The sequence below is a fragment of the Aulostomus chinensis genome, chromosome 23 (assembly GCF_037954235.1).
Source record: "Aulostomus chinensis isolate RoL2024-O1b breed Wild chromosome 23, RoL_Achi_v1.0, whole genome shotgun sequence".
Classification (NCBI taxonomy): Eukaryota; Metazoa; Chordata; class Actinopteri; order Syngnathiformes; family Aulostomidae; genus Aulostomus; species Aulostomus chinensis.
In genome coordinates, this window is record NC_141342.1 from 4,057,501 (window position 1) to 4,079,344 (window position 21,844).

The 21,844-nt window shown below is 45.0% G+C and overlaps 1 protein-coding gene across 13 annotated transcripts in view; it reads left to right on the plus strand.

Annotated features, from left to right (window-relative positions):
• cacna1g (calcium channel, voltage-dependent, T type, alpha 1G subunit) overlaps positions 1–21,844 on the plus strand; it is a 271,413-nt gene that overhangs the window by 230,246 nt on the left and 19,323 nt on the right. For 8 of the 13 annotated variants that reach the window (XR_015111675.1, XM_086196396.1, XM_086196403.1 and 5 more), the window contains 6 exons: positions 538–663; positions 756–845; positions 962–1,154; positions 2,766–2,816; positions 19,775–19,926; positions 21,259–21,368. Coding sequence is in view for 12 of the 13 variants with exons in the window: in XM_086196396.1 (XP_086052522.1) it covers positions 538–663; positions 756–845; positions 962–1,154; positions 2,766–2,816; positions 19,775–19,926; positions 21,259–21,368 (722 nt within the window). In the remaining variant the exon portion in view is untranslated. Of the gene's footprint in view, positions 1–537; positions 664–755; positions 846–961; positions 1,176–2,765; positions 2,817–19,774; positions 19,927–21,258; positions 21,369–21,844 lie in introns of all 13 variants that reach the window. The other 5 variants (XM_086196398.1, XM_086196405.1, XM_086196401.1 and 2 more) reach the window with 3 other exon arrangements.

Genomic DNA, 21,844 nt, shown 5'->3' on the forward strand with positions numbered 1-21,844 from the left:
GGAGCAGCAGTCCACATAGAGAAGCCACACACCTGGGTTTTATTGATGGTACGTCTGTGCTTTTCTTTCTTTTTTTGCACAAAGGAATATCTACTTTGACTTACCTTCAGCTTTTCCAGAGCTGAATCAAGAGGGTATCCTCCCAGAGCATTGCTGTCCTTCCTGGCTACTTGTTGTGGCAACAAATCAAGAAACACAATCTGGAGAAAAACATGACAACAAAGAGGCAACCAGTGTGCCTCCCGACATACGTGCGCCGATTCTTAATAGCGCTATGTTGCAGTTCTCCTCGTATAGAAGGAGGCTGACCAAGTGATAACAATTTGTTAACATAAATATTTGCTGATGTAAACAAAAATCTGACTTTTATAACTCATTCCCAGACTTCCCTTATTCCTTGTGAATTACTCTTGACCGCTTCCACACAACTGATGAATCCAAGCTCACCACAAATAGCATAATTTAGTTGTTATGAGTCAGTGTTCCCCTGAAGTTTGGTTAAAAAACTACAAGCCTGCCTTTGTTTTCTTTCCCCAGCTCTTCAAGGGCAAGTTCTTCATCTGTCAAGGAGAGGATATAAGGAACATCAACAACAGGTCGGACTGTGAGCAAGCCAACTACAAATGGGTCAGACACAAGTACAACTTTGACAACCTCGGACAGGTTAGACCTCAGAAAAGAGTTCTGATCAACGGATGCACGAAGGGGAACTTTGCAAATTTAACTTCAACCTGGCTTCCTCCTCTCTTTGTCAGGCCTTGATGTCTCTTTTTGTTCTGGCATCTAAAGATGGCTGGGTGGATATTATGTATGATGGACTTGATGCTGTAGACGTGGACAAACAGGTACATATCAAGAAACTCTGTCCAGACAAATGTCCTCCAAATAAGATTAAAATGTATTTTTGTGGATTGTGTGACAATGTTTGAAAATAAGTAAATGTTTCCCGTGTGTGTTTCAGCCAGAAATGAACAAAAACCCATGGATGCTGCTCTACTTCATCTCCTTCCTGCTGATAGTGGCCTTCTTCGTGCTCAATATGTTCGTGGGCGTGGTGGTTGAGAACTTCCACAAGTGTCGGCGCCACCAAGAGGCCGAGGAGGCCAAGCGCAGGGAGGAGAAGAGATTGAAACGCATGGAGAAAAAGAGACGGAGTAAGGAGAAGGAGCTGGCTGGTCGGTAGTCTTTCCACATCTTTCTGAGTCCTGCTTGATTTGAGCCTGAGCCTTTTGAGTTTCTTTTTGCCTTTTGATTTGGTTTGGCCGAATTTGGAGGAACGCAATCAGTGACCTAGTATCAGAAATAGATGCTACTCTGCGGTAGAGCCCCCCCGTCCCTGTCTTTCCCTTTGACCTCTGGCAGTCTGGTGGTCACTTGCTCTGGCGCTGCTAAACCCACTATGGATTCTGGAGGCTTCTCTTCAACTCTGGCATAAAAATTTGATCAAGTTGGATTTTAAGACAAGCTTTCATTGTCAGTGGGTTTGCAGAGTGAGGACAGCTGACCACTGATGTAAGTCCCCATCCAACCCCACCTCCCTCCCCTTCCTCCCTTACCTTGCCTGGTCTACCATAGACGCCGGCCGTGCTTGGGATGGCCCCTTGGAGCATGCCCAGTGAGTGCTGACAGACGGGGCTTGCATGGTGGTGGGTACACAGAGCTAGAGGGAGGGGGAGTTGTTGATTATTATCCGCCCTGATGGAAAACGAGATGACCCCCTCCCTTCCCCTCTTCTGCATGTGGTTTAGTACAGCCGCAGGGGCAGGGATAGACCCAAAATCTGGAAGAAGAAAAAGAGGAAGAGTTTCCCCTGAGTTCTCCCCTCACTGGGTGAGATGTGTAGGAGCCAAAGCTTGTTGCCCCTCCCCTCCGGCTGTATAGGAGTTGGTGACAAACTGCTTGGATGTTTTTCTTTTTTTATTCTTTCCACTGCCTCCTACACCCAAAACACAAGCGCTAGTGTCTGCTAGCATTTCAGAATGTAGTGCCGAGTATTTGTTATTTCAAAAGGCACTTGTTTGTTTCATGTCTGCAAGGAGCAGTGGACCACGTTGGTTTCCTGATGCTGAAAAAAATCCCTTTGATATGAACACTTTGACATGAAAATGTTTTCCGTCTAACTCTTGAGAAATACAGATGGAAGTTGATCCTACTTTTTCAGGAGGGGTCAACTAAGAATTCCTGATCACGTGAGAAACTTTCCCATGCCCTTGAACACCTTGAACACCACCTACAAACATACCAAGGAGGCCTTGCCATTCTCTTTGGAAGTACACAAATCCTTTCATATTTCTATGTTGCTTTTTGATTTTCCCCTCCGAGTACTTGTTGAAAAGTTTGTCTCCTTTTTGCTTTTTTTTTTTTTTGTAAAGGGGGGAAACCTTTTTTGTTTTTTTCCACACGCACCAAGCTGTTCAGGACGAAAACACGGATAGCAAACTAGCAAAGCTGGAATAGGAACAGCTTTCTGATGTTACCCCTAAGCATCGTTTGCGGGTCTGTCTCGTTCCAGAACCTTTGTTCGCAAAATTATTCGCTTTCGGATCTTTCGGAAACGAGTAGGTAAATGGACTCAGAAGCACTGGAAAGACAAAACATAGGAACATCAACCAGCTTAATCTTTCACTGCTTCCTTCTGGCCTTACTCCATCCCTCTTTCCCTCTTTCTCTCTCTTTGACTCTCTTCTGATTCCAACTCTCTCTTCCATCCTTCCTTCCTAGCTTTCGTCTGCTTCTCCCTGACTAACACAGTCTCGTTCCTCTAGATTTATTGGTTCCGGGGGTGAGTTGGGCGCTTTCTGAAGGCACATTGAAAGGTACAGAGTTTCCAGCATGTTCTATTTGTCCCTTAAACACCCCCCCCCACACACCGCCACCGACCACAGACCACCCACCATGGTGGCTAGGGTTCTAAGTTCAATACGATCACGGGAGGTAGGGCCCCATCCTGCGTCCCCGCCCTCCTGCCTCTCTCCCATCAGCTCTCAGTCCGCTGGACATGCTGTTACCTGTTTTCTCTGTCGTGGCTTTGTCTTTCACAGCTATCTCACTCCGTCCGTGATCCATCCACTGTTCACAGCTCTGCACCGCTGCACCACCACCACCACACGACGACTCGGGTGTATTAAGCTTGTTAGCAGGATGGAGGTGTCATGAGACAGGGAAGTGGTTTTGAGGTGCAAAAACATTAAAAACGGATTGTCGTACATCATTAGCTTTTTATCATGTTCGCACATTGTTTGATCAAATGTACTTCATAGCGTATTGTAGCATATCCTGCTGCTCAGCTCCAAAAACCTGCAGTTTGTTCATTTCTCCAGCTCTGACAAAAAGCCTATTTCACCATAGTGTGTACCTTTTTAAGATTTTATTTTTATTGTAGTCAGGACAAAATTGGTCGTTTGAAATGTCTGTCTCCTTGCAAAGCACTGGTTAAAAGGGGTTATCGAAACCACGGTATCTGGATGACAAGTCTGTTCCTGTGTACACACCGTAACGAGCACAGTCGGTCAAAGATCAACCAGGAAGGCGGGCTGTACACCACAGTGGATGTTTCAAACAGGCAGGTCATAGTTTGCCTTCATTTTCTCTATCAAATAAGTTCAGCAACTCAGATGCTTGTTGACAACCTGCCCACTGGTCTGTTTCACCCATCCGCTCGTTGCTGTAGATCAGAGCCTGAGGACAAATAACGTGTTTGTGACGCAAGGAAAGGCCAGTGGACCCAAATGCTGAACAAAGAGGCCAATACAGGAGCTGGCAAAAGAGGGATTTACTCAGATCCTGAAAAGGAGTGTGACGCTTGTGGAGGGATGGTCAAAGGGGAAACTCAGGGCAGAGCAGAGGCGGATGGAGAGGTCAAACCTGAAGTGCCGAAGCTTGGAGACGGGAAAGAAAACACTGGGTAGATCTGAAGTCACAGGCAAGGGGGTAAGCCTAGAAAATATCCTGAAGGTCGACAGACACAGTAGCAGCGAGGATCTGGCATGTTGGATGTGGCAGGTATTTGAAGGCGTCTTGATGATTGAATTCCGCTGATGAGGCTCTGCTGTGGCTCCAGGAAGCCTGTCTCCACTCAGCAAAGCACAGATATGGCGAGGGAGAGGAAGGCTCTTCCTCACACCACCATCACCTTCCCCCTGTACACCCCCACTCTATTTACATATCCACATCAAGGCTCCAATATATTAATCTCAGAACAATTAACGTACAACACTCCATACTGGTGTCCTGTACAAACATTTACTCCTGCAGTGGCAGACGATATAAACTCCTGTAGGTCACATGATTTAATGACTTTGATTTAGTATTTGAAGGGGTTTAACATCCCCACAGCCACAAGAGTTATTTCAGCTGGAAACACAAGTGAACTTGGGGACATCGACCCTGAGAGAGCCTGTAAATAATGCTGGTCACTCTGAGACAAATATCACCCACAAGGCTTTGGTTCTTCATTCTGCTCTGACATCAACAAGTGTAACTAGATAATCAGAGTAAGTGGCTGACGATCCATCGTGACTGCAAGAGCCAGTGGGTACCATCAATGTTCCTCTGCTCCTCCCCTATCACTCAGTTGAACTATATCATAGGTCGAGTGACCGCCATCCTTGGGTCTAGAAGTGGAAATCATGTCACAGAGAATTACTACATTACCCACAATCCTACAGTGCATCAGCAAACTTTTTTGATCGGTGGAACATGGTGTCGCCGCTTACAATAGGTGTTGGCCGTTTTGAGTTTCATGAATTCTGACATTGGGGAAATGTTAGCTCACAACAACATATGGTTACCAAACGTAATTATTTTGAACAACACTGGGTTGAAGATAGCGTCTGTAATTGGTTATGGGATGTGTAGTTCCTTAACTCTTAAGCTAATTATGCAGTCTTTCCCACCCACCTGTAGCTTTTGCCTGTTGTCCTGTAAATCAAATATTTAATGGTCAGTGCTTGTTGGCTTTGCGTGTTTGGTTTGCGAAACTTTTTATATCAAGAAATTTACTTTGGAAGCAGAGCTGGAGTGAAGGTGGGCGGTCACTGTTGAGCTGGAAGAAACACAGGGCTGCATGTCATGGAGGGAGACTGGTGTGGCACATGTATGTAACATGTTGTCCTCAGGGTGCCAATCCTGAACGAACTGATTTCCCACCAACGAGCTCTGATTAGGCCCACCGGCTTCTCTTTAAGGATCACAGAAATCTGAGTCGAGAGCCTTTTTGCCCCCCATTTTCTCTGGTTCGTCAGTGCTGGATAAAAAGCTTAATTCGATGCATCCGGTGCCAAAGTCCATAAATGTAGCAAATCCAACCTCATCTCACACTCCAACTGGTTTGTTTGACTTACAAATAGTTTGAATACTTTCATTGTTGACTAATGTTATATCTTGCATCAGCGCATTGCAATTATTAAATCATTATCGAAAATAGAATTAAGCCTCTCGCCAGCTGCAAGAATATGTCTGGACATAATTTGCAAGGGTTCTTAGCAGCAGTCAGATCTTGTAAAGGTCAACTTAGTGTTGACTGAACACTAGAATTGGTGTCGATGACAACGATGATGATGACGACGATGCCCTCCTAACTAATTGCTTTACCAAAAGTTGTGTCTTCGTGATATCATCAGGTGCAATGTATGTTCAACAGGGGCTTAAAGCTCAGATTGTGTGTGTGTGTGTGTGTGTGTGTGTGTGTGTGTGTGTGTGTGTGTGTGTGTGTGTGTGTGTGTGTGTGTGTGTGTGTCATGGAACAGATGGAGGTAGAACAGGTTGTAAAATATGCAGGAGCAGCATTCATCCCCCTGAATCCTGCTGGATGAGTGTCAGAGGTAGGCAGGACCCTTGCCTGAGGAGACAAGTGTTCGCAGTGTTTTGATATTTTCTCCCAAAGGTAATTACACAGCTGCCAAGAACACAAAACACACGGATGAAATACAGCATCCACATTGTGTTTGTTTTTTAGGGTGGTCAGTGTGTGGGTGAGCAATCTCGTCTCGCACACTGCATTTGTGCGTCAGTGAGTAGAGTCTTATCTTTAGGTTTGCACTGGCTTGTGGAGGCCAGGAGGAGAGGAACAGAGAGAGGAAAAGGAAGAAGAAGGATGAGGGAGGAGAAGTAGATGTCGTCTGTATGAATGGAGATTTACTGAAGCCTACACACACATTTTAACCACAGATGATCACACCAGACCTCTGACAGGGCTAGAGGAGGGAGGTGGACTGGACGTGATGCCAGTGAGCAAACATCAGATCAAGCACACGTTTACTACATCATGACCAGGGGTGTCAAAAGTACTGACTTTCTGTACTCGAGTAAAAGTAAGTTACTTGTGCAAAAAAAAAAAACGACTTTGGTAAAAGTAGACGTAGTCATTCAAATAAGTACTCAAGTAAACGTAAAAAGTACAGGCTCTAAAATTTACTTTATGAGTAAAAGTAAAAAGTATTTTTATCGGACAGAGCTGGACCTGGAATATCGGCTTCATCTGGCTCGTCCGTCTGTGTCGAGTTTACGTCGCTGACCACCGCGTGGTTATCACTCGCTCATGACGCTGTCATGGAAAAGTGCCTCTCATCTGCTGCTTGCTGCTTTGCTTACACGTGTGTGGTGGCTAGTATTGTTTTTCCTGGTTTATAGCCAATGAAATCGCACAAGAATGACCAAGAGCCAATCACAGGCCGGACTGTAGGAGAGACCATGAGTAATGCTTCCTATGATTGGCGCAGGAACGAGCCACCGCGTTGGATTTTTATTGTTGTTGTCATTATATTACATTATTTGGATCGTTGTCAATCATTGAAACTAAAGTAACGAGCCTGTTTGAAAAAGTAGTGAGTAAAAAGTACAGATACTTGTGTTAAAATGTAGCGGATAAAAGTAAAAAGTACTTTGCCAAAAAAATACTCAGGAAAGTACAAAGTACGTTAAAAAAATACTTCGTTATGTAACGAAAGTAAAAAAAAGTTGACCGAAAGTTGTCTCCCAGCCCCTAAGAGTCATCAAAAATGTCCAGGTACACTCCCTTAAAGAAACGCCACATCACAGTTGTATATCCATGTGTGCCAGCAACAGAGACACTGACCTTTGACCTCCAAAGCTTTTTCAGGTCATCCTTGAGTCTCAGTCAGTGTTTTTACTATATTTGGAAACAGTCCCTCAAGGTGTTCCTGAGATACTGTGTTCATGTGGAGGTTTTTTTTTTTGGTTTTTGTCGTAGTGAGGGGGACTTTGATGCTGAAAGCAGCAGGGATAAAGAAAGCACAACGTTGCTGAAGTAAGCTACACAACTCACACTCCTGCGCACACACACACACACCTAGAACAGGCCGGTCCCCGTCAGGGTCCGTCTTTTTGACTTGCGTGGAGTCACACACTGCTGATAGTGACAGGCATGTTTGGAGAGGCCGCAGTCATAACACATGATGTATGCAGCAAATTGTTAATACAGTTTCCCATTACTTCCTCCTTCCTCTGTTTTCGGCGCTGTCAGGGAACAAGGCATGCTGGGTATTTTGACAGGTAGCCGCTTGTATCAGGGTAATGATGCTGTCAGTGCTGCAGCACCAGTCGACACCAGTCACTCTAGAAGTGTTCCGCTCACAAATGTACTGTTTCCAGGGAAATGATTGCATCCTGAACCTTCCAGCGTGTCTGAGGTATCATGAGATAATTCATAGGCTTCAGGAGAGCTCAAGTATAAACCATGAAAACAGTTATTTCTCTTACATCTATTAGAGATCTTTAGATGTTTCCACTGTTGCTCTTTTAGGCCTGAAGAAGTCATGTTTACTGCATCATTCAACAGGCCTCAAACACAAGGTAAGGGGTCATGGCCCTGTTTTGTTTCTGGCATATCGTGACTGAAAAAGCTGGAGAATTGCTTTTAAGAACGAAACTCTTGAAGCGATTTTCTTAATCATGATGTAAAATAGTGAAAACTTAAAAATCCTTATGTTTCAGAAGCAAAACCTGGGATATTTTTGTCCCTTATGAACGAACGTAAATTCATCAAAAGTGGTTTGCACCTCTGCTGTGAACAGTAATACCCATATAACAGGGGCACGTTGTGGCCTCTCTCCATTGGTAGCTGTTGAGCCAGAATGTCCAAGAGGAGAGTGCTCGTCTGCTCATGTTGTGGCCAGAGATTCCGACCTCTCTCATTCACTTACTTACACTGATACACTTATTTTGTTTTAGTAACTCACATACTTTCATTCTGATGGAATTCAGTTGCCAGGCAAAATAGCTGTACATCTTTTCATATTCAAGTGTGCAGCAGACTGGCCCAGCAATGATTTCTGCCGCGTTCTGTAAGTCAGCCTGCGGTTCCTCCTCCCTGCTGCACACCTGCCTCTGGCTTCTGGGTCTTGCCATGCCGACCACACACAACCAATGTCCATGGCTGATTGTTGTATCACTTTAAAGCTTACATTATTTACACCACTGTTGTTGTCTTGTTCCCTCATTGGCTGGCATGTTGCTTCTTTTTGGCACATGACTGCCATCAAATGTCCATGAGTGGAACAGCGTGAGAGAGAGAGAGTTACGTTTCGGGTTCGTCTTGGTTCTGTGCCAGAAGTCCTTGGTAGTTTCCATTAAAGTCAATAACCCACTTCCTTTTTTAAGTAGTTGAAGTTTAGTTTTAGTTGATGAAACGTTGATATTTTAGTCATTTTAGTTTGCATTTCTTTGATGGTTGCATCAGTGTCTCTTCAAAGAGGGAGACTGGAATACATATTAATATTTTGCACAAATGTTTCATTTGATCGGTTGTTCTATTCAGACTTTAAAAGTTTCGCCTAATTTTAGTCATTTTGACTCAAGCTGTTGTTTCAACAAGAGGAATGTCGGTTTCCTGCCTCCTAGCACGTTCACATTGAACCCACGGTCTGTCCCTCAGGAGTGGGCGTGTCATTAAGAACAATAGAGGATAAGCAGAGAGAAACACGCCCTGCGAACGACTGGCAACCTGTCCAGGGTGAACCCCACCTCTCAGCTGGGATAGGCCCCACCCCCCGTGCATGACCCTTAACGGATTAGCGGTATAGAAAATCGCCGGATGGATAGAGAGAAACACCAAAACATGGAGGGAACTCTGCTGGCTCCATCTGCTGTTGCATCCCTTTTCTGTGTGTCTCGGACAGGCAGACCAGAGACGTCCAAGACAGATCAGCTCATTTAAAAAGCACAGGGCACACAGACATGATCAGTAATACTTCGTTAGCGCCTGTAGTACAGCAGTCAGAGGAAGAAATGCTCTTTAATGTGGCTCTGAACCCTCCTGGCTTGAGAAAACACTGAAAACCCATCATTGGTAAAAGTCGGTCTTATTCAGAAACCTGAAGTGTTGTCAGACTGTCGCAGTGTTCATCTGTGAAATGTTTATCTAATCGGGCAGCTGATGCTTTGATTGATTTTAAATGGCTGAAACATTACGCCCCACTCATAAAAGGCTGATAAGAAGGCATTCATTTGGGGGAATGAGGCTTTAGACCAAAAACAACAACAGAAAAATAAATGCCTGTGCTGAGATAATCAACCCTCCCCATGTTCTTTCCATGCTTGAGGACCAAAGGAAGCCAGTGTACATACATTAGGACTGAACAGCCACTCCATGCTGTCATCACTAGAACAGCAAAACAGGTATGGATGTTGAACACACATTTCCTTCAACACACTTAATATGAAATCATCATTATTATATTGACAATAAAGTAGAGAAAGTGATTCCTTCTCTCCTAAATGGCATAAATCCCACCTCTTGCTAAACTTCCAGGACCAGAGGAAGAATTCCTGTTTCTTACTGTGCAACTAAAGGCCTTTGACCCCCTGGTAGGTTCACTTCAGCCCGAGGTTCAGTGTCATAGCTGGGTTTGGTATGAGTTGTCAAAACCCATCAGCCTGCCTTTCATGCTGCGTGAAACGTGCAACTGCAGAACGTCTGCAGCAAAATCCAGTGAAATAATTGTTAGCCTCAAGACGCTGAGCCTTGCTACTTGACATTCAACACATGAGATGGTTTTTGATGTTGCTCGTCATTTGAATTCTTCTTAACGGAGTGATTTTGGCTGCTGATTGGTTTGTATCCACGTTTGTTATCAAGACTCAACATGTTGTGATGTGGTGTGTTCAGCCCGTGCTAACAAGTATGATGTCACTCCTGTAGGAGCTTGCAGGAAGGAATCCCATTTATCTTTAACTCTCATCTAATGGGCACATCTTCTTTGCAAACTGTGACTTCACAGCATGGAAAAGTACTCATATGAGACGGAAGTAGAAAGCTTCAGTACAACAAGAATTTCACTTAACAAAGAAAACAAAATGCCTCTTAAAAGTTTAATAACTTCAAATGCAGGTCAGATTGTACTTTCAGCTTGAGAGTCTTCCAACCTTTTGAACCTTTTCTAAATCCAATGAAAAGTATGTAAATCATGTGCTAAGCTGTCACATGCTGCTAGCCCTTCCATCGCAGGTCAGTTCACTGTAAGCACTCTCAGCTTTGAGTCAGCAGCCGATGCGACTGGTGGATTCTCAGTGCAGATTCATAAATCCTCATCACCTTGAGGTGGGTAAAAAAAGTCATCGTCTTATGTTGCGCTGCTAATCGTAGTCGTCAATAGACAGCCGCCAGTCAACATGAAGAAAGAGAGGAAAGGGTCATCACACACACACACACACACACACACACATATACATACGTACAGGCACACGCACACGTATGTTTAGCCTAGCGTCAAAAACACATCGACATCCAAACTGGAGGTGTGGCTGCTTGCAAAGGAGCTTGACATTCCATGTATTGCTGCTCTTCATCTGTTGGCGTGCACACACACACACACACACACACACACACACACAAGCCAGCCTGTGCCAGTCCCGAGCTGTATCTGGGTCAGCGCTAACAGAGATGAATCTAACGGAAGTCTTTCATCGCAACTCTTACTGTCTCCTATTCCTCCGTCGTAGAGATGTAATTAATAACACGGGTCCTTTAGGGAGGCGGCGAGTACCAGAGTGAGAAGAGGGAAAAATCTCAGGAGGGTGGGAAGTGAGCAGAAGTACCTTGGGAAGAAGCCTCAAAGTTGAAGGTTTCGGATGTAAGAATGCCACGCAACAAGGTGGAGGGATCGTGGCACGACCGTGTTCAACTGTGCTGAATCTTTCATCATCAGCACCTAGAGCACACGCTTGGAGGCTTTCCACTGCAAGCTCCACTGATGTCACGTGTCCTACTTCCAGCCCACTCTCTGACATGTCAAAGTGAAATGGTACCGTCAAGTTATCGATCATGTGGCTATTAGCCAATGAAAGCATTTGCCCGGAAACATTAAATATACGAGTTCATTCATAAATCTGGCAGCCGGCATGACCGATGAGTGAATAGGTGACAACGCGGAGACGGATGGCGTGTTAGTGTTCAGAAGGAGGAAAATCAAAAGCCATATAATGAGTATTATAGCTCATTAATTTACACTGAGAGCAGTTTGTAACATTTATAACATACAGTAATTACTCACTCTGACTGAAAAGCTGTAAGTAGTTTCTGGGGAGGAAAAAAAGTGCCCAACAACACTCACAATGAATGTTTCATGTTGGAAAGTCTCATGATGAATATTTCATCTGAAATGTCAACATGAGAGCAGCACGGAGCCGAGGCAGTAGGGCTGGCCGGTGCTGCGCTGAACGGAGTATTGAAAGGGCATGTACTGTACTTGGAAGTTTTATGAAGTTCATCTTAGCGAAAGGCTTCTTAATTAGGTCCAAAATCTTGTTATAGGCGTACACACACCTGGCCTGGCTGTACGGAGCGGTGCTTGGTCCCTCCTCCCCAGTCTCCTGCTGCTCTGCCCTCACGTTGGTCTTTGGACCTCCTTGGACCTCCTGCAGGTCAGGATTCATGATGAAGGATCCAAAGATTCAGGCGTTATCATGTGAGAGCAGGAAGTGAGAATCAACAGTGCTCAAATCTGCTGTACAAACTGTAACACACAGCGCAAAAGGTCGTTTGACATGCAGCAGGGGAACAGACAGACAGGCAGCACAGTCAGATTTTAAGCAAACTGGCTCTGTCACAAAGAAGGGAAATGCACATTGAGTGTGTTTCTATCAACTGTATAGGAGTGAGTGAAACAAGCTAATAACGCCACCACAAGGTTCAGTTGTAACTGTGTGTAAGTAACAGCTTGTACTGGACAGTTGCACGAAGACTATGGAAGCAGCTGGTCAGTCACCTGAGTTAAAGATTCATCAGAGTTGATTCAAAAACCAGTGGTTCCACCTCCTGTTTTGTGCATTTGCCGAAAAAAAATACCTCAAAGTGAGCCTATGAAAATTTGAATTTCACAGTTTCCGCTAACCTTTTCTAACAGGATACTTCAAAAGGTGCATCGAAATACACTGATAGAAGACCGGCTTTTGTGCTGCGGAATCACATGGTTTGACAACTTTTCATGCTCCATCTGCAGGAGTAGGCTTGTTCGCTGTCTGTTACCCATCCATATTCTGTGCCCGTAGGTCCGTGTCTGAAGCCCACCTCCTCCAGGGCCAAAGCATACGTGCCTGGGTGTGGTCACTCTACAGTCAAAGGATTGGCCATGGCCATCCACTCCTAGAGATTCCTATGGTTTGAAGTTATTTCCACCTTTCCCAAGACATAGTGAACCACTGATGGGCTCGCGACTGTCATTCTGTCGTGCTATAATTTATTGCACCTGTAACCTTTGCGTGCTGTACAAATGCTGAGTTAGCAGATGAGCTGCGCATGTGAAAGCAGGTTGGACACACGAAGATTGCGTGGCTGATCAAACTCACTGTTTTGTCCTTTTCAAGACAAACGTAAGCCAGACAGTTCGAGTTGTAAGCTTCTTCATGAGGTTAGCGGCATCTCAAAGAGAGCAAAGCTTAATGTGATAGTAGGACTAGAAAGGACATAAACGGGGCCGAATCCGAGCCGACACTCTTCAGCACATCCCTTCAACCTTGGGCTGATGAACCAGTTCCAGTCAATGACTTGTTTTTTGTTGTGTTTATTCGTAACGGACTGTGTCTGACTTGATGGTGTGATTCTGGATTGAAACGTGGATGCAACGGAGGGCGAAGGGGTAAAATGTTCTTTTCATTCTGCTGTTAAAAAGCTTCCCATCGGTCTGTACCTTGTCATCACTGTACCCTGTTAACTCCGCCCGTCCACTCACGCCGTCCAATCGCTTGCCTTCTCCATTCAATCCCCCATTTCAATTGGTCCATCATGCTCAAGTATGACTCAGAAAGATGTGTGTCAGTCTACCATGTGAAACCAGCACCGTGTGTGTGTGTGTGTGCGTGCGTGTGTGTGTCTGTGTGTGTGTGTGTGTGTGTGTGTGTGTGTGTGTGTGTGCGCGCGCTTAAGAGTGCAGATGAGTGTGTGCTATCATGCCCTGTCATTGTGAATGATGTCATGTCTTCTTATTTCTTCTTCTGGACTCCTCAATTTGCTCTGCTGCTCTTCTCCGTTACTCCCCAGTTTGACTCATTTCTGTTTTTGCTCATCATTTTTGTCCTTTTTCTGCTTCTGTCCGTCTCTTTTACTTTCTCTTTGATATTCAAGCAAGGCAGCAGAGCATACGGGAATTATTTTGTCGACCGCTTTACAGTAACTGTTTATGTTGTCAATTGTTCTTTAGACTCTGTGTTTGCTGGGGTTCAAAATTGGATATCCAGTCTTTTATGCATTCTTCCTGGCAGACATTGAGTCTCTACTACTGAGCCATTCACCATGAAGGACAAGGGCATAAAAGCAGCTGCCGCATTGACCAAACCATTTTTTTTTAACCATTAAAATGCACTGTAGCTGTTTTTACGGCCCTTGGCCTGCTCTTCCTTTCATAGCCATTCTTTTGATCATCAAGGATCCAACTCCTCAGTCTCTTTTAATCCTCACATATCATCCATTACTTTCAGCCATTTCAGTCCACACTTGTTAGCTAGAAATCCCCGATGCGACCACCACACTCACAGAGTCTGCAGACACATTCAGAGGAGATCCGGCAAAGCAGCAACCATTGCACCAACCAATCATAGTTGTTTTAGCTTCATCGTCAAGCTTCCTCTTCATTGGAGTAGCCGACACAACACCCTTCCCACTCCACAACCTTCTTTAGACACCCTCACATGACCGCCGCATTCAAGGAACCTGTAGGACCCGTGTTCCAGACCCATGTCCAACCCATGTACAACTGAGGAGAATTACTGTGTCTGTATTTCCCAACAAAGACCGCCTCGGAAATGTATCAATTATGTTTTTGAGCGTGGCCGCGTCCAAAAGCAACTCCGAGGCCAAATCCTCCTCAAGCCCCCGGCATCCTCACCCATAGGGGTGAGGTGGGAAAGCGTGTCATAAGGAAGGTGAGTGCTCGTGAAAGCAGCAAGAGGAACATGGGCTCTTGGGGTTGTTTCTGGACAGGGAATGTTTAAATTTGGCTTCTCTAACTATACTTTCCTTTCTTCATGTTTTTGACACCTCAGGCAGATTGTTGGCAGGGGATTTACCTCCATAGAGTCCATGAACTCATTCAGTAAATGTAAAAGCATAAACAAGCAAGTGCATATATGTTGAGTCACCACGAATAACAAGATGACTTTTTTTTTTTTTTTGTTCAATTTTGGCCACAAACAGTAAAAAATGCATTAAAAATTCAAAGAGATCTAAATCCCCTCGAGACATTTGTCTTGGACGGTATGTAGAATATGTGAGGAGGATGAAATGCATGCATGACGAAGGAGTTGCAGAGAGGAGGCCTCATGATCTGAGCAGAGAGGTTTGTAGGTCGTGAAGCCTCTGTGATTATCCTTGCTTCTTAACATGATGTGGGTTTGTAGAGGAAGCTGCACCTGCCACATCAGTGAAGGACGGGACGGAAGGTTTAACGCTCACTCTTGTTCATTACGGCAACCGACACCTCGCTGGTGCACCGCTATTTTGCTCAAGCTCAACTAGAAAGCTAGTTTTCAGGAGCAGCTTGACTCAAAGCAGCAGCTATAAAACTCTGGTGCTCATTAAGAGCAGCTCCTTTCTTTTCTCTGTGGAGAAGACAAGAGCTGTGGAATTTGTGGTGGGAGATATCATTTGGCTTCCCCAATGTTCACCTTTTTCACCCCTTCCTCTGAGATACGAGTTGAGCTTAAGCCAGAGGATCTGTCTCTTTCTTCTAGTTGCTTCTCTTGTTCAGTCTTGCCCTCCCTGCGCCATCCATGATGTAAAGGCCAATGCTTGCTTACTTCCTCAAGTACTTTTTCAGGAAATCGATAGGTGTGCTTCTATCAACAGATTTTTATGGGAATTTTGAAACATAGGTTGATGGGAGAAGCTCAGTTTGAAAAAAAAAAATTCAATTTTGCAAGTAGTTTCTGTTTATTTTGTTGTGTTTGTAATGGGAAATGGAAACACCTCTGAGTAATGACTCAATTCACAAGAGGAAGCACAAAAGAGATGTTGGCCCATTCCCAAATATCCCCATAACTCAAGGGGAGTGTCGAGCAACTCAGTGTCCTCAGGCGAAAAGGGACCTTCATTGCATTCATAGCAGGTTGCCACTCTGAAATTAGGGAGCTTGTGGGAGAAAGCCGCTGCTCCTGACTCCTGGATATGACCAGTTACAGAATTTAAAGTCTAACATTGCTCTGGACAAATATAATCAGCTGTCCTTTTGGGGTAGTACGCCCTCAGGCAAATTACCAGGCTTACCTTTCCTGTTGCAATGGCAAAACATGGCTAATGATGAGAACTTGTCCGTATCAGGAAAGAAACCCTGAGGACATTTTTTCTTGAAAACATCCATGGAAACCAGTTGCTGAAACCACAGGATGGAAATGAGCCGAATTCGGGTTTTTTTGTTGTTGTTGTTGGTTTTTTTTGCATTAGACTGAAGTCTGGGTTTTGGATATTTCCTTTGTTCCACGGTGGGTCTGGTGAGAAAGTCAAACAGTTTTAGCAGCACCAGAGTGCAAAACATGATAGGTCGCCTCTCAAATGCAGTAGAACAGTTGAATATGTAAAATTCCCCAGTGTCAACACACTGTCATACGTGTACAAGTGCACGCTTGCACACATTTACCCTGAGAATAGGACACACCAGTTCATTAAGATAAGAAAGTTTCACACAGCAGGTCAGATCGCATCGTTCTCTGAACCACTGGGATGTGGCTTTTGATGTAGAAATGTAACGGATCCAGGTCACTAACACCAGGACATCAGGAACTGTCACGTCAGTGTCAAAAGGTGCCAAATCTGACACACAGTGATGATGTCATCGGTAAAATGTTTCAGATCAGCTCTGGGAATTGTGTTTTATGTTCACTGATTGGAAATCCAAGTTGTTTCCTTGATTCCGCAACATACTGGATGCCACGAATGGTGCATGCAGGAAAGCAGACAGCGTCTCCAGAGCTGCGTCTTATTTATTGTCTCATTTTGTACTCTTTCCTTTTTACAAAGCTGATAAAAGTTTTAACCTTCTTTTAACTTGTGATGTTGCCTTGACGTCCCTCGATCCCTAGAGCTCAGTATGTCCCCGACATTCACGGCACGCTCATGTGTGTCATCAGATAGCATCTTCCAGTTTAATTTTTTCACATTTCCTCCCCTAGTGGTGAACAGTAGCTACTGAATACACAAGAGAATGATTTTTTTTTTTTTTGGTGAGCTTCTATTTGAAAATCCTCCCCTCTTGTAAGGAACTAGCTGCAGTGCAAACCTTGTTTGAGGCGGACGGAATCGCGTGGAGGGGTATTTCTGTCTGTGGGTGTGGTGAAGAGCGTGGTGTAAATCTCTCTCCACTGTGGACTGCCCCAAAAAACTCACTCATGGACAGAAGTGCTTGCACTCTTGCACCGCTCGCTTTTGTTCACTCTCGAAGGCGCGCAATGAAATGAAGGCACCGTGTAATTGTGCAACTGCAGCTGGAACTCATTCTTGGCCTGAGTCCCTCATTGCTGCAGGTTGATAATCAGATGAGCTAATCTCATCTACACATTCAACATTTCCTACTTATTGAATTCTGTTCTTTCAGCTTGTACTGTAAAATAGTTTCATATGGGTGGAGAAGATTTACCATGTCGGGCTTCCTCAGCTTATCTTGATAAACGAGGGAGACTCGAGGAGGGGGAGGTCTGCTGTTATGTACGAGCGCATCTGCCTGAGCTCGCCGCGCACCTGCAGACACTAAGTAGGTCAGAGTAAAAGTAATGTTTGCTCGTCCAACGTTGATGGAGGATCTTGTAAATAGGAACTCTCATTGAATGGGCCAAACTATCACTTCCCACAAGGGCCAAACCAAACTGCCCTGATTCTCAGGCACGTGCAGGGATTCACACATGGTGCTCGAGGTGTGTTGGGTCCTTATCTACAGTATGGGCCACGGAATTAAATAAATGGGGCGAATGTAGGAGCATTTAGCCACATAGGATAAAAAAAATACCTCTGTCGCATTTACCCCACTACCGTCAGTGCTGAAGTCAGACCACTCCACGTGAGCGAGAAAGGGACAAAACTATATAAGGACAGAAATGCTACCAGCAAAACAACTACTTATTAACATGCGTGCATACATGCTTTTATTCATCATACACAGCTATGCACACTTAGTTATATAGGTTCAGGAGGATGTGTGGCTGTGGCGTTTAGCATTCCGACCTGATTTGGTCAGGCAGAGCCTGGCAGTGAGGCTTTGGAGATCCAGCCAAGGCACTCCTGCAGTCTCAGCATTGGAAAGGCCAAAACCCTGAAGGTAGAGAAGTTTCTGAGCTCCAACAAGATGGGGTGAGTCCTCCCGTAGATGTAAACCTGGTTTCTACAAAATGGCAACATATCCAAGATCTAACTGAACGGGATGAGTCCAGGACTCTTCTGCCTCCAGGCTCGTTTCTAAAAGCAGTGATTTTTTTTGACGACAAGATCACGCATCATCTATATATGAATCTGCTTTCAACAGGCCTGAGAATGTTTTCTTTATGAGATATAACGAGATCTTCTTTTATGTATGGAAGGGAGGAAGTGGCTTCTCTCAGAGTAAAACTTGTCCCAGGAGCCTGTCAGTGACTCCAACTTTTCAAGATCAATAATTACCAGCAGGTGCAAACTTTGCTCCCGGCAAAGACGACCCCGCTCGTAAATATGGAGTAATTTACTCAGAGCCACTCAGCAGAGAGCAGACCTCTCTCAGCACACCATGTTGTAGCAGGAGCCATCATTTAGTTTAAGAGCAGTGAGGACCAGACCTTTATTTGAAACAGACCTTCTCATTTCAATCCAAAGTTTTCTTCTCTGCATCATTTTAATCAGTCGTTAAAGAGATATTTATGAGTCGGGGTTGCATGAGCCAGCAGATGTGGGTCCACATGTGCGGAGACCCTGGAGCAAAATCTGAATATCAAACAAAGTTGTTTTTATGGACAATAATGACATCTGTAAATATCGACTGTCAACCAAATTAAGTTAAAAAGTACTGGCATATCAGCAAAAAACCTGGTTTTATATCATGGAACCCTAGTTTTCATGCATGTCTTTAGTCCAAAACCACTCGTGTTCCTTTCTCCCCCCTCAAATGACACCTAAAAACTCACATCTTTATTTGTGATTAATTGTGATCCTCACAGGATATTGATGTAATTAATTTGATTCATTTCTTAATTGAATTTTAAAAAGTTAGCGGCGCAGATTTGATGAATAAAAATGATTTGTGTGAAACAGAGCTCTACTGTAGCAGACCACCAAGGCTGCTTGACTTGCGGATCATTTTTGGAGAACGTTCTCTGGTTGTAGTAACTGGAGCGTCGATCCAATGAGATGTGCAGTCCGTTTAACCTCAGGGATGGATGGGTAAATTTATTCTGTCAACAGCTTACTCAGCTCTTCTGTCTTATTCCTCCAGTTTCCACGGTACAATAGGGAAACCACAAGGTACACCACACACACACACACACACACACACACACACACAAGTACTTGTGGGAATCCAGCACAGCTGGGTTAATTGGGCAGAGAGGGAGACCCATAACACCCAGAGGACTTAGAGTCTCTGAGTGTGTGTGTGTGTGTGTCATTGCCTTCCCTCAGAGTCCCACAGCCTCTCCTTCACTGATGAAGCGGTAAGGTGAGAGAGAGGTGGAGCTTCCTCTCCCTTCTTCATCCTAACACCCAACGTCCTCCTGCCATCCTCTCAGGGTGGAGGGAGGAGGCGAGGGGCAAGGTTACGGATGATCTCCTGTGCGATGTTCTTTCCTTGAGAGGAGGGCAGTGACACAGATGAGGAGAGGCTGGGTCATAAGGCAGTCAGAGGGAGAGACGGCTAAATCTCCAGACCTGAATATAATGACAGCCGCCTCCTCCAGGGACCCACGCTCACAAACACAAATGGAGCAATGCTGTTTGTCTCCCATCTCACTCAGGGGGAGAGTTCATTAAATTAATTGTTGATCAGAGGAGATGGTAATTGATTTGATAAGTCATGACTGCAAGCCACAGGAGGGCTCTGCTGGACGATCTCCTCCGCTCTTCATCACCTGATCTGCCCTCCTCATCTCTCTATCTCTTATGCTTAATGTGAATCAACTACTTTAATTAACCCATCAACTAACCACCTCTCTAATATCAGCTGTGGCGGCTCCGCTCCTTAACACAACAGGTCTACTGTTCAGTGTCCCATTCGATTACTTCCTGTCTCACTTTATGAACGCCCCCCCCCCCTCCTCCTCCTCCTTACCCCCACTCCCAACCCCTGCCCCCACCAATGTCCACTTCCAACAGAAGCTCAGAATAAGCCCTACTACTTCGATTACTCCCCCACCCGCCTGCTCATCCACAAGATATGCACCAGCAACTCCCTGGACCTCTTCATCACCGTGGTGATAGGGCTCAACGTCATCACCATGTCCATGGAGCACTACCAGCAGCCCAAGGTCAGGTGGGGCAGGAGGCTGGGGTACAGGTGCTCTGTTTCCTCTGCTGCTGGTTTTGATACAGAATGTCAGTCACATATTGATACGACTTTGATGGATACAGCAGGACTGACATATTCTCATGAAACATTCATGTGATACTTCGTGAAAAGTTATGCATAATTATGTGGCAAGCAGTGACGAGCAGAGTAATCTCACTCTCCGACACGTTAAGAGATGGGCTGCAACGGATGCCAGCGCACATGGGTTTTAGCCTTCTTACCGTCCCCTGCAATGGTCATGAGTTCAAGGCTCACAGCAGAGGCTAAACTGGTGGGAACCCCCTGGAGCACCCACAAGCAAACAGGCAGAGATTCCTTTATGTTGACATGAAAAACAATAGAAATGTTTCAAAATATCCCAAGACAGATATTTGCCAGAAACAAATATCCCATCGTCTGGCCTTCTACCTTGTTTGGAGTAAGGGAGAACAGAATACAGTGGAAAAGGCCAGCGAGAGTCAACCATCCTTGAGCAGTTCAGTAGATGTGCTTCCCTTGAAATGAGTCCTGGGTTTTCAAATAGATGACCTGGTAGAGGATCCTTGCAGGGATGAGTCCAACTGGGGAGTTCGCGTCTCCGTGGGCTCCCTCGATCCAAGGCCAATAGGACTTTTACATTGGATTTGGGATAATTGCTGAAGAACAATGCAAACGTCACAAGAACAAAGCTAGCACTTGCTAGCTCCCACTGCTCTGAAAACATGACGCACACCAGGCTTGTAACTGGAGCGTAGCACAGTCGCTGCTGCTATCTGTTCTTCTTTTCTTATTGGGCAACGATGTGGCCCCCCAGGCACATGAAAGTTAGTGGCCCAGGCACATTTCCAGGGTGCCTTAAACTTACAACACATATAAGTGGTATTTTCAGACATATTTGATATCGCACAGCTAAAAAGGTGAATAACTTAACATAGCATCAATCGCAGACCTTTTATTTCCCATGCACTTCCACCAAAACGCATAAACTTTGAGGTGAGAGAATCTTAACGTTCAACAAGGTAAACTAACTTCCATTGGAGGACAAACTAACTCCGCCCATAGATGGCCAACATTAGTCAAATCCCTGCTGGCCAGAAGTTCTCGTCATGTCTCTGTGCAAAAGGTCAGTTTTTGCATACAAATAGACCGGTGAGTTCTCCCACAGGCACAAGCGTCATTCCAGGGAGGAGTCCATTAGTGTAACTGAAAGATTATGAGATCATTAGGGTGCAGTTTCAGAGCATTAGCTTCAACGAATGAAATGCAGCTTTCCCTGACTTGTTCATAACGGTTCTGATTCTGATATTATCAGGAGCTGAAAGAAGCACTGAAGATCTGTAACTACATCTTCACCCTCATCTTCGTTCTGGAGACCGTCTTCAAGCTGGTGGCCTTCGGCTTCCGCCGCTTCTTCAAGGACAAGTTAGTATTTAAACAGGCTCCCCTGACTGATGTAACGCTGATTCCCCCCTCAGCTTAAGGTCTTGACACTGTAGTGGATGTGATAGATTCTAGATAGGTTGGGGGGTTAAGTTGCTGTTTTTGGGAGGTTCTCCATCGGAACGGTTCTCTCTGAAGCCTGTAGGAATACAAACGGCCTTGTTAGACACCCGTAAAACACGCCGCCTTTGATGATGTCATCGCTTGGAATTCTCTGGCTCCCCACTTAAAAAAAAAAACCCAGCACAATTATGCACGATACCAAACCGCAAAACGTGCTACCACACATCACACTGAGTTTGAGTGCACGCTCACACAGAGATAATAGGTGATTCTTCAGTTCATTTGAAGGTGATTATTCTGTTTTTATTCGTGCGTGATGAGGATAAACTGTGGTCTGAATGTCACACATGCATACGTAGAGAAAAATGGCCCACAGTAAGAACAGTGGAGCTGGA